Source organism: Nanorana parkeri, unplaced genomic scaffold (genome assembly GCF_000935625.1).
Source record: "Nanorana parkeri isolate BGI_ZX_2015 unplaced genomic scaffold, ASM93562v1 scaffold1426, whole genome shotgun sequence".
In the NCBI taxonomy this organism is placed as follows: Eukaryota; Metazoa; Chordata; class Amphibia; order Anura; family Dicroglossidae; genus Nanorana; species Nanorana parkeri.
The window spans coordinates 401,171-413,113 of NW_017307694.1; the positions used below are offsets into that span (position 1 = coordinate 401,171).

The following is an 11,943-nucleotide window of genomic DNA, read 5'->3' on the forward strand; positions in this document are numbered from 1 at the left end:
TTTTGGAGTCCCCCCACTCCTCTGAGGGACCCGGGACCACGGCAAATAAGCTCAGGATAGAGAGCGGTGAGCAGAGCGAAGAACGTCTGTTCTCCGTGACCAGTGAAACCGGAGCTCTGAAATCACAGAGCCACCTGTCTCAGCTGTCGGAAACTGCACAGAAGATCTGTTCTGTGTTGGAGGGCAGGTTCCATAAAGAGGACCTGTCGCCTCCAAACTATCCCATAAGAGCTTGTCAAATGACTAAGAAACATCCTCTGTAAAGAGCTCTGAGAAATAAAGCTTCACTGGATTAAGCTTCTGTATTTTATTGGAGAGTTAAGCTGTCTGTGGATTGCGCTGATTCAGCTAGTGACCATACTGGCCGGAAGGATCAAGGTCCAAAGGAGGAATAGCAAAGTATAAAGCAGCTCTTGAAAGAGAACAAGCAGTGTGCCCATACAGGAGCCAAACTTGGAAGTAAAACATTTCCTGCACTCTGAACATGAGGACATTATAACTGTGTACAGCAACGTATGGGAGTTCTGAGTTGTGTGGACCGTTACTGCAATAACCTCTTTCACGGCTTCTTCTCAGAGTCCTTTTATAATATACTAAAGCCGAGTGCCTAGTAAAACAATTAGCATTATGAATATGGCTTATTCCCATTGTGAATTCTCTTATGAATTTTAAGAAGGTTCAGCTGACTAAAACATTTCCCACACTCTGAACATGAATACGGCTTCTCCCCCGTATGAGTTCTTATGTGTGACTCAAGACTGGATCCTAGAGGGAAACCTTTGCCACATTCTGAACACAAAAATGGCCGCTCCCCTGTGTGAGTTTTCATATGAGTAACAAGAGTTGATTTCTTAGTAAAACTTTTCCCACATTCCGAGCACGAATAGGGCTTCTCCCCCGTGTGAATTCTTTTGTGAGTAGTGAGACTTGAATTCTCCGCAAAACATTTCCCACATTCAGAACACAAATACGGCTTCTCGCCGGTGTGAGTTCTCTTGTGATTAACGAGAGCTGAGCTCCTAGTAAAACATTTCCCACACTCCAAACATGAATACGGCTTCTCCATTGTGTGAGATCTCCTGTGATAAATGAGAGCTGAACTTTCGGCGAAACATTTCCCGCATTCCGAACACAAATACGGCTTTGCCCCGGTGTGAGTTCTCTTGTGATTAACAAGAGCTGTACTCGTGGTAAAGCATTTTCCACATTCTGTGCACAAATACGGCCTTTCCCCGGTGTGAGTTCTCTGGTGAACACGAAGAGCTGAACCTGTAGTAAAACATTTCCCACATTCAGAACATGAATATGGCTTCTCCCCGGTGTGAGTTCTCTGATGTTGGAGAAGTTGGAACTTTGTGTTGAAACATTTTCCGCACTGGGGGCAGGAATACGGCTTTATGCCTATATGAAGCTGTCCATGAGAAACAAGAGAGGACTTGTGGGTGAAACCTTTCCCGAAATCTGAACCCAAAGATGGCTTCTTTCCTGTGCGAGTTCTTTTTCTATGATCTGGATGATGGGTGACGGGTGGTGAGTGATCGGGAAAACTCCAAGGTGTGGAGGGATCATGTGACAGATGCGCCCTCATGTCACTCATGATGTATTGTCCATCTGGAGGAGATAAGGGACAGAAGGCCATCAAGAATTGTTATACTGCAAGACAAAGCTCTACCCGTCACATATATCAGTGGAGAGCAGAGAACTAAACTTCTACATGCAGTTGTACACGCCTGTTGCTGTGACAGATCTGTCATTTATGGTTTCTCTAACATGCAAGGCTGACCTGTTTCCTGTGCGGTTTCCTGTACTCAGCTACACAGCCAATCCCCTCCCCCTCTGGCAGTCTTCTCTGTAATTTAAGCCATGCTCTCTCTCTTGTATCCTTGGCTGAGCAATACTTGTGTTCCTAGCATCAGGCCTTGTTCCTGGTGACCCCCCAGCCTGTGTCCTGCGAGACATTCCTTGTGACCCTTAGTTTCCCCGAGAGAAGTTCAGAGTGCTCCCCAGGGATCCTGAGAGAAGTTTCCATTCATAGTGTCCCCTGTGTTTCTAAAGGAAGATCTTGTTTCTTCTGATCTGCAGTGTCCCTGAGAGAAGTTCCTAGAGACCCCTAGTGTCCCTGAGAGAAGTTCCTAGAGACCCCTAGTGTTCCTCAGAGAAATTCCTGGAGACCCCTAGTGTTCCTCAGAGAAATTCCTAGTGACCCCTAGTGTCCCTGAGAGAAGAAGTTCCTAGAGACCCCTAGTGTTCCTGAGAGAAGTTCCTAATGACCCCTAGCGTCCCTGAGAGAAGTTCCTAGAGACCCCTAATGTCCCTGAGAGAAGTTCCTAGAGACCCCTAGTGTCCCTGAGAGAAGTTCCTAGAGACCCCTAGTGTTCCTGAGAGAAGTTCCTAGAGACCCCTAGTGTTCCTGAGAGAAGTTCCTAGTGACCCCCTAGTGTCCCTGAGAGAAGTTCCTAGTGACCCCTAGCGTCCCTGAGAGAAGTTCCTAGAGACCCCTAGTGTCCCTGAGAGAAGTTCCTAGTGACCCCCTAGTGTCCCTGAGAGAAGTTCCTAGTGACCCCCTAGTGTCCCTGAGAGAAGTTCCTAGTGACCCCTAGTGTTCCTGAGAGAAGTTCCAAGAGACCCCTAGTGTTCCTGAGAGAAGTTCCAAGAGACCCCTAGTGTTCCTGAGAGAAGTTTCTAGTGACCCCTAGTGTTCCTGAGAGAAGTTCCTAGAGACCCCTGGTGTTCCTGAGAGAAGTTCCTAGAGACCCCTGGTGTTCCTGAGAGAAGTTCCTAGAGACCACTGGTGTTCCTGAGAGAAGTTCCTAGAGACCCCTGGTGTTCCTGAGAGAAGTTCCTAGTGACCCTTAGCCTCCCTGAGAGAGGTTCCAAGAGACCCCTAGTGTTCCTGAGAGAAGTTCCTAGAGATCCCCGGTGTCCCTGAGAGAGGTACTCAGATCCCAGTGCCCGCCAGTGATCCTGAGAGAAGTATCCACTCCTATTGTCCCTAGAGAAACACTGGTCCTAGTGCCCATGTTTTCTCTTTGAGTGTCTCTGGTGTCTGTGAATAAAGATGAGTGTGAAGCCCCCTGTACTGAGATGTATGAGAGACCCCAGAGAGTGTGTGGGGGGAGAGACTGGTCACGTCTCTTGGCTGGTAACACACAATGACATGATGTGAGAAGAGCCGGAGTCTAATAGAGGCTGATGGCTCCTGACTCCCCCCACTAGACATATTCCGTCCCCCCATTACTGTCTACTGACAGAGGAGGGGGAGAAGAAGAGATTGTTGTAGTGACTGAACAAGGAGAATCTGGGACTCTTCTCTGGATTTACTGTTTGTTCCTCACCTGTGCTGATCTCTGGAGAACGTTCCTCCTCCTTACACAAGACATCATCCATCACAAGCGTTTCATTATCCTCAATTTTAACCACAATCAGGCTGTCACCCTGGAGAAGATACAATATATTGCTTGCAACGTTAGCAGCATTATAATTAAAAAAGAACAAACATTGTCAGGATTAGCAGGTTATAAAAAGTGGGGGAAAACTGGAGTAGGAAAATAAATGCAGCAACTTCATCTAAGAACAGGAAATCTGCAATATGATAAATTTTTGTTTTTGAGTTCCGAAAAGGTTTAAGATCAAACATAACATAAGCTTAATTTCCTCCTACCAGATCATCCTGACTGCTCTCCTGATGTTCCTGTGTGGAATCCCGGGAATACAGAGGACGGGCCTGAGGGATCTCATGATGTTCCTGGGTGGAATCCCGGGAATACAGAGGACGGGTCTGAGGGATCTCCTGATGTTCCTGTGTGGAATCCCGGGAATACAGAGGACGGGCCTGAGGGATCTCATGATGTTCCTAACCTCAGATATTAGGGAGTCAATGGGGCTCAGTTTCCTGTTGCAACTTGGTGACACACCAGTCATGTGATCATCAGATGGCTTCTTCACTACAATAAATTCCTGTGTTTGAGGGGAAGATAAATAGCAGTATATAGAGAAGAGAACCCCAACCATAAATCAATACAACTTCACAAAATCTTTATTAAGGTCTGTGTTTTATTAATAAGGATAAGAGTGATGTCATGTGACCTCCCAGAATCCTCCTCACCTCTCCAGTCAGCAGGTAGATGATCTCCAGGGTGAGGTGTAAGATCCTCTCAGTCATGTGACCGCGCTCCGTCTCCATCAGGTTTGAGGTTTCTCCTTAGTTGTCCCCGGACACAGAAATCTAAAGACAGGACGAGGAAAGAACCTCCAGGTGACACATTCTACAAGAGATATAGAAAGGGAGAAGTATGGACACAGAGAGGAAGAGAGACATGAAGAGGGAGGACAACCATATCAGGACACACCTATCTATGGAGATGAAGAGAACCTGTCATAGCTGGGGGAACACACACCTCAGAGCAGAGCTCCCAGTCATCAGCCTGACCCCCCACAATAGGGAATGTGGCTTTCCTCAGGCCTGGTATGGGACTGGGAACAGAGGGGAGCCGGGCAAGAGGAAGAGGAGACTTTTATTTCCCTTCTGACCAAATTCAAATGTAACCACCCCACCTGTGTGCTTCATACAGGACATGTCACCTGACTGAAGTCACATGACCCCTCTTCCCTTCCCCAGAGAGTGCTGGAACCCCCTTCCCTCAGAATAAAGAAGACATTATTACCTCCTCTTCTCTGGTCACACACTCTGCAGAAAGAAGCATCTTAGTTGTAAAACTATCCACGCTACCACATCCGGGCTACAACAAAATGGACACCTGCAATGAGGCGACTTGCAACTCACCCACATCAGACGACCGCCCTCTAGTGGTGGCTCCACTGCGGAATAAACGGTTCTCTGTCACTGGAGGATTTGTACGGGGCGTTACTATGGCAACAAGACACAGGCCGCGCACCGTAGCAACACACAGCGGACGTGCAGGAGCCACAGGTCGGAAGTGGAAAGAGAATTGTAATTAGAGAGAGGGGACAGACATTTTTTTAAGCCTGAGAGGGGTGTCCTGCTATCCAGCCGGGGACAGAGAAATAATACAACAGAATATGTAACTATGAGGAGGAGGAGGAGGATTTCTGGGCTTTAGTATTTTAGCCCTCATTCCTCCTCTATATGTGTATATCGCCAATACTGGAACTCTATTATCTACCCAGAGCGCCACCTTCTGACTGGATGTCATATTATTGGGGCCTATTCACAATATAGCATTGCTCTTTAACATAAAGGATTTGGCATACCTCGCCTCTCTCTGGCTTAGCTCACCTCGCTTCTCTCAGGCCTAGCACACCTCTCCTCTCTCAGGCCTAGCGCACGTCTCCTCTCTCAGGCCTAGTGCACATCGCCTCTCTCAGGCCTAGCATACCTCGCCTCTCTCAGGCCTAGCGCACCTCACCTTCTCTCAGGCCTAGTGCACATCGCCTCTCTCAGGCCTAGCATACCTCGCCTCTCTCAGGCCTAGCGCACCTCACCTCTCTCTGGCCTAGCGCACCTCGCCTCTCTCTGGCCTAGCGCACCTCGCCTCTCTCAAGCGTAGCGCACCTTACCTCTCAGGCCTAACGCACCTCGCCTCTATCTGACCTAGCGGACCTTGTCTCTCTATGGCCTATCGCACATCGCCTCTCTCTGGCCTAGCACACCTCTCTCAGGCCTAGCGCACCTCGCCTCTCTCAGGCCCAGCATACCTCGCCTCTCTCAGGCCTAGCGCACCTCGCCTCTCTCAGGCCTAGCATACCTCGCCTCTCTCAGGCCTAGCGCACCTCGCCTCTCTCAGGCCTAGCATACCTCGCCTCTCTCAGGCCTAGCGCACCTCGCCTCTCTCAGGCCTAGCATACCTCGCCTCTCTCTGGCCTAGCGCACCTCGCCTCTCTCAGGCCTAGCATACCTCGCCTCTCTCAGGCCTAGCGCACCTCGCCTCTCTCAGGCCTAGCACACCTCGCCTCTCTCAGGCCTAGCACACCTCGCCTCTCTCAGGCCTAGCGCACCTCGCCTCTCTCAGGCCTAGCGCACGTCTCCTCTCTCAGGCCTAGCGCACCTCGCCTCTCTCAGGCCTAGCATACCTCGCCTCTCTCAGGCCTAGCGCACCTCGCCTCTCTCAGGCCTAGCGTACCTCGCCTCTCTCTGGCCTAGCGCACCTCGCCTCTCTCTGGCCTAGCGCACCTCGCCTCTCTCAGGCCTAGCGCACCTCGCCTCTCTCAGGCCTAGCATACCTCGCCTCTCTCAGGCCTAGCATACCTCGCCTCTCTCAGGCCTAGCGCACCTCACCTCTCTCTGGCCTAGCGCACCTCGCCTCTCTCTGGCCTAGCGCACCTCGCCTCTCTCAGGCCTAGCGCACCTTACCTCTCAGGCCTAACGCACCTCGCCTCTATCTGACCTAGCGGACCTCGTCTCTCTATGGCCTATCGCACATCGCCTCTCTCAGGCCTAGCGCACCTCGCCTCTCTCTGGCCTAGCGCACCTCGCCTCTCTCTGGCCTAGCGCTCCTTGCCTCTCTGGCTTAGAATACCTCGCTTCTCTCTGGCCTAGCGCTCCTTGCCTCTCTGGCCTAGCGCACCTCGCCTCTCTCAGGCCTAGTGCACCTCGCCTCTCTCAGGCCAAGCACACCTCTCTGTGGCCTAGCGCACCTCACCTCTCTGTGGCCTAGTGCACCTCACCTCTCTTTGGCCTAGCACACCTCTCAGCACAAATCCATTCCCTCCTCGAGGGTAATAAAAGGCCCGGTCTATACATAGAAAGCCTTTACTAAAAGTAGATCCTTAGAAAGGACAGATAACGGTTACCAATGAGAGGTGATGTTGTCAATGTGAAGCCCAGAGTCCTAGGAGGGGTTGCCCAGAGTCCTGCATACTTCTATTGGGATGCAAATAGTCCCAAATGTCCTTTGCCCCCCTCTCCTGCTTTGCACCCTAAGGGGAAGCTCAAAGCAATACATCTACATTTTGCTTTCCCTGGTCCTTACATCAGTTCCCCTTACATCAGTTCCCCCCATCAGAGTGCCCCTTACATCATTTCTCCCCATCACTAGCCCTCCCTGTAACCCCAAAACTAACCCTCTCTGTAACCTTAACACTAACCCTCCTGTAACCCCAACACTGACCCTCCCTGTAACCCCAACACTAACCCTTCCTGTAACCCCAACACTAACCCTCTCTGTAATCCCAACACTAACCCTCCCTGTAACCCCAACACTAACCCTCCCTGTAACCTTAACACTAACCCTTCCTGTGACCCCCAACACTAACCCTCCCTGTAATCCCAACACTAACCTCCCTGTAACCCCAACACTAACCCTCCCTGTATTCCTAACACTAACCCTCCCTGTAACCCTAACACTAACCCTTCCTGTAACCCCAACACTAACCCTCCGTGTAAACCCAACACTAACCCTCCCTTTAACCTTAACACTAACCCTTCCTGTAACCCCAACGCTAACCCTCCCTGTAATCCAAACACTAACCCTCTCTGTAATCCCAACACTAACCGTCCCTGTAACCCCAACACTAACCCTTCCTGTAACCCCAACACTAACCCTCCCTGTAACCCCAACACTAACCCTCCCTTTAACCCCAACACTAACCATCCCTATAACCCCAACACCAACCCTCCCTGTAACCCTCACATTAACCCTCCCTGTGACCCTCACATTAACCCTCCCTGTGACCCTCACACTAACCCTCCCTGTAACCCAACACTAATATGGTAGCTCCCTGGACAATGGACAGTTGGTTCTAAAAGATATGACCATGAAGTGCACTTGAACGGACGTGTTACAGAACGGGGGTGATCGCGGCCTTCGTAGAATAATTTTATTGGTTGGTTTGTAAAGTGTATAAAACAAGTACGATTTTGAGCCTGCCATGCATTTGGGTGTTGGTGGAAATTTGGATAAAATATAGTGTGATACATTTGGGGGTAGGGATGGCTAGAGTCATTATAATCTTTGATTCCCTTGGGGTGGGGATGGGTTTTGAGGTGTGAACATGGCTATGGCTTCTACCTGGTGTGAATTTTCTGATGTACAGCCAAGTTCTCTTTCCGCGTAAACCCTCTCCCGCAAACCAAACAAGAATACGGCTTCTCTCCGGTGTGAGTCCTCTTGTGTTTCACCAAAGCTGAACTTCCGATGAAACATTTCCCACATTCTTCACATGAATACGGCTTCTCCCCGGAGTGAGTTCTCTCGTGTAAAACAAGATGGGTCCTCTGACTAAAGCATTTCCCGCACTGTGAACAGGAATACGGCTTCTCCCCCGTGTGAGTTCTTTTGTGTTTCACAAGAGCCGAGCTCATGGCAAAACACTTCCCGCATTCCGAGCATGAATACGGCTTCACCCCAGTGTGAGTTCTCTGATGTAGAAGGAGACCAGCATTTACCTTAAAGCTTTTCCCGCATTCGGAACAGGAGTACGGCTTGTGCGGATCCGTCGGCGGGAAGCCTGCGTGAGTCCGTCGGTGGAAAACGAGATTTGACTTGTGCATGAAATGTTTGCCGCATTCCGTACATGAATATGGCTTCTCTCCTGTGTGAGTCCTCTCGTGGTTAATCAAACACCATTTACGAAGAAAACTTTTCCCGCATACGGAACATGAATGTGGCTTCTCTCCAGTGTGAGATCTCTGGTGTTGGGTGAGAGTTTCCTTCCTGGTGAAACTTTTCCCGCAAAGGTAACACAAGAACTTTTCATGACCTGTAGGATAGGTGATGGGAGGTGAGTGATTGGGAAAATCCCCCCCGGGCGTAGAGGTATGACATAATTGGCCTGCGTTGGGGAGTGCTGGATGGAGATTTGGGGAAATGGGGTCTTCTCCTGGAGAACTTAAAATGGTGTAGTTTCTGTTTTCTGGAAAATTGGTGGAAATTTTCGCCTTGTTCCGGATCTGCTGTCCATCTGGAGACAATATGAAATGGAAGACAACATGAGCACCTAAAGACCATTACAGTTGGCTGAAATAAACAGGCTTCTAGAAACTTAATGGCCATTAAACATTTTTGCCGTTTCTCACACCTAACTAAACCCTGTATGGCCAAATATTTGTTGACGTTGGACTATCACACCAACAACCTAATAACTCAAATCTGCATTCACAACTGGATGAGTCAGAGGAGTGATGCAATTCCTCTCCCAGCCTGCTCTGTAAGAAGACTCAATTGGAGAGAGACAGTAAGAAAGCACACAGATCCTGCAGTCACCCATTATGCTCAGAGACACCAGCTTCAAGGACGGGCGACATAGAGGAAGAAAGTCCGTTATTGGTGGAGACTTCCCATAACGGTTTGTGAACACTGGTGCCGGGTTCTTTTAAAAGCGACTGAATAAGGAAACATGTCAATTCTCTGGAGATCTATGAAATAGTAGCCCAAAAAAAAAATCTTTGACTCATATCTACCTGAGCCGATCCTAATGAAAGTGTCCTCCTCCTTAATCATCACATAGTCTACTTCGTCCTCCTCAGCTTTGACGTCTCTCTGGGTGTCTCCGAGGTCTGTGAATAAAGGTGACAGTGAAGCCCCCCGTACTGAGATGTATGAGAGACCCCAGAGAGTGTGTGTGGGGGGGGAGACTGGTCACGTCTCTTGGCTGGTAACACACAATGGAATGATGTGAAGAGGAGAGCCGGAGTCTAATAAAGGCTGATGGCTCCTGACTCCCCCCACTAGACACATTCCGTCCCCCCATTACTGTCTACTGACAGAGGAGGGGGGAGAAGAAGAGATTGTTGTAGCGACTGAACAAGGAGAATCTGTGACTTTTCTGGATTTAGTGTTTGTTACTCACCTGTGCCGATCTCTGGAGAACGTTCCTCCTCCTGACACGGCTCATCATTCCTTCTATACGGCTCTTCTGCTTCCTCTTTAACTTCTGTTTTACAGTCTATCTCGTTTATCTCCAGTGTAACCTACACAAGAATGAAACTATTCTTGAACATAAAGCAGTGTTGCCTCAATAACGATCGTAAAGCAAGATACTGAAACTATAGAAAGGTCTCCACCAGATCTGACTTATGTCATCTGAAGTGAACAATTAGTATCAGCACTTAGGAGAAGCTCTCCTCCAAATTGGTTGTGGTAACCTTAGGTGATGCAATTCACAAAGATGACAGCACCTACGTTTCATTCCTTAGGCCAATGAGGCATTGTGACGTTTTACAATTGCTGTAATGGACATAATGCTTCATAGAAAACAGGTGATAGTTCATATTTTGCTTCCCACTTACCTGATCATTCTGTGGGACCTGTGTGGACTCCTGAGGATAAAGAGGACATTTTCTACATTATGATTCAGAAACAAACAGTATTAGTTATTATTAGGGTCCATCTACCTGATCATCTTTATGGATCTCATGATGTTCCTGTGTGGAATTCCGGGAATACAGAGGACAGGTCTGAGGGATCTTATGATGTTCCTGTGTGGAATTCCGGGAATACAGAGGACAGGTCTGAGGGATCTCATGATGTTCCTGTGTGGAATTCCGGGAATACAGAGGACAGGCCTGAGGGATCTCAGTATGTTCCTGTGTGGAATCCCGGGAATACAGAGGACGGGCCTTAGGGATCTCCTGATGTTCCTGTGTGGAATCCCGGGAATACAGAGGACAGGCCTGCGGGATCTCATGATGTTCCTGTGTGGAGTCCCAGGAATACAGAGGACGGGCCTGAGGGATCTCATGATGTTCCTGTGTGGAATCCCGGGAATACAGAGGACAGGCCTGAGTGATCTCCTGATGTTCCTGTGTGGAATCCCGGGAATAGAGAGGATGGGCCTGAGGGATCTTCTGATGTTCCTGTGTGGAATCCTGGGAATACAGAGGACGGAGACATCTCTCTGGGGTATTTCTGTTCCTGGATCCATCTGTAAGAAACACACACACTGACTGAATACATTGTTTCTATGTCTTTATATCAGAGGATGTGTGTATCTAGGGGGATCCTCAATACTCAAGAAATGAAAGTCTCCTCTTACGCGGTGATGTGAGGGGCGGCCGGTTCTCCATCATGATGTCCTTGTAGAGGTCCTTGTGTCCTAAATATTTCCCTTCTGTGCCGAAAGAGATAAGGACATCCTGACATCTTATAGGAACCTGAAACACACAATGATACAGTCACCACCCAGACACATCCCTTGTCTGTTCCTGGATCATGTCCCAGAATTCCCGGCACCGCTCACCTCTCCCGTCAGCAGCTCAATCATCTCACTGGTGACTTCTTCAACCTTCTTGTTCTTTATCAGGGAGTGAGATGGAGGATCTATAACGCGGTTTTGGATCTTCATCATGTTGGAAGCTACCAAGCCATCGGACAACTTGAAAGCGATGTAATTCTATATTAAAAGCCAAAACACAACATGTGTCACCATCCAAAGTAGATTCAACTTCCCCAATTTAATAAAATTAATATCATTACAATAAGCTTAACCCCTCCAATCAGGTCTGTGTTTTATTAATAGAGATGAGTGATGTCATGTGACCTCCCAGAATCCTCCTCACCTCTCCGCTCAGCAGGTAGATGATCTCCAGGGTGAGGTTTAATATCCTCTCTGTCCTGTTACCGCGCTCCATCTTCAATCAGGTGATTTTTTTTTAGGTGTTTCCTCGGAAATTGTGTTTGTCTTCGTTTTGGGTCTCCCCTTTACTAAGCGTCCAATGTTTTGGGGGACAACCCACCTTTCTCAAGGCATCTATCACCGTATCGTGTGCAGGGATCACTCTTGTAGCTCTCTCAATATATATGGTGGGGCCAATAGATGGATCCTCCCACTTTCTTTTTCTAAATTCCTATAAAGAACACAGAATCATCTTTCACCACATGACTGACCCCGACAGGCTCCACGCTGTTGGAAAAAGGCGAGTTGCTGTGAAGCAAAAGACATAAAAGAAGAAAGGAAAACTGAAGTCAGAATATCTAGAGAATGACCAATAAGAAAATTCCCAGGAATGCCCCAAAGCAATGCCTA

At 48.7% G+C, this 11,943-nt stretch overlaps 1 protein-coding gene across 1 annotated transcript; it reads right to left on the minus strand.

Annotated features, from left to right (window-relative positions):
• Nucleotides 1–625: 625 nt before the first annotated feature.
• On the minus strand, nt 626–10,158 carry LOC108798199 (zinc finger protein 883-like). The gene is made up of 6 exons (XM_018569927.1): nt 10,141–10,158; nt 9,769–9,889; nt 9,380–9,475; nt 7,989–8,880; nt 5,157–5,163; nt 626–1,393 (listed from the first exon to the last, which is right to left on the minus strand). Exons 1-6 carry the CDS (start codon nt 10,156–10,158, stop codon nt 626–628), a joined length of 1,902 nt encoding a protein of 633 aa, XP_018425429.1.
• Between the last annotated feature and the right edge of the window lie 1,785 nt (nt 10,159–11,943).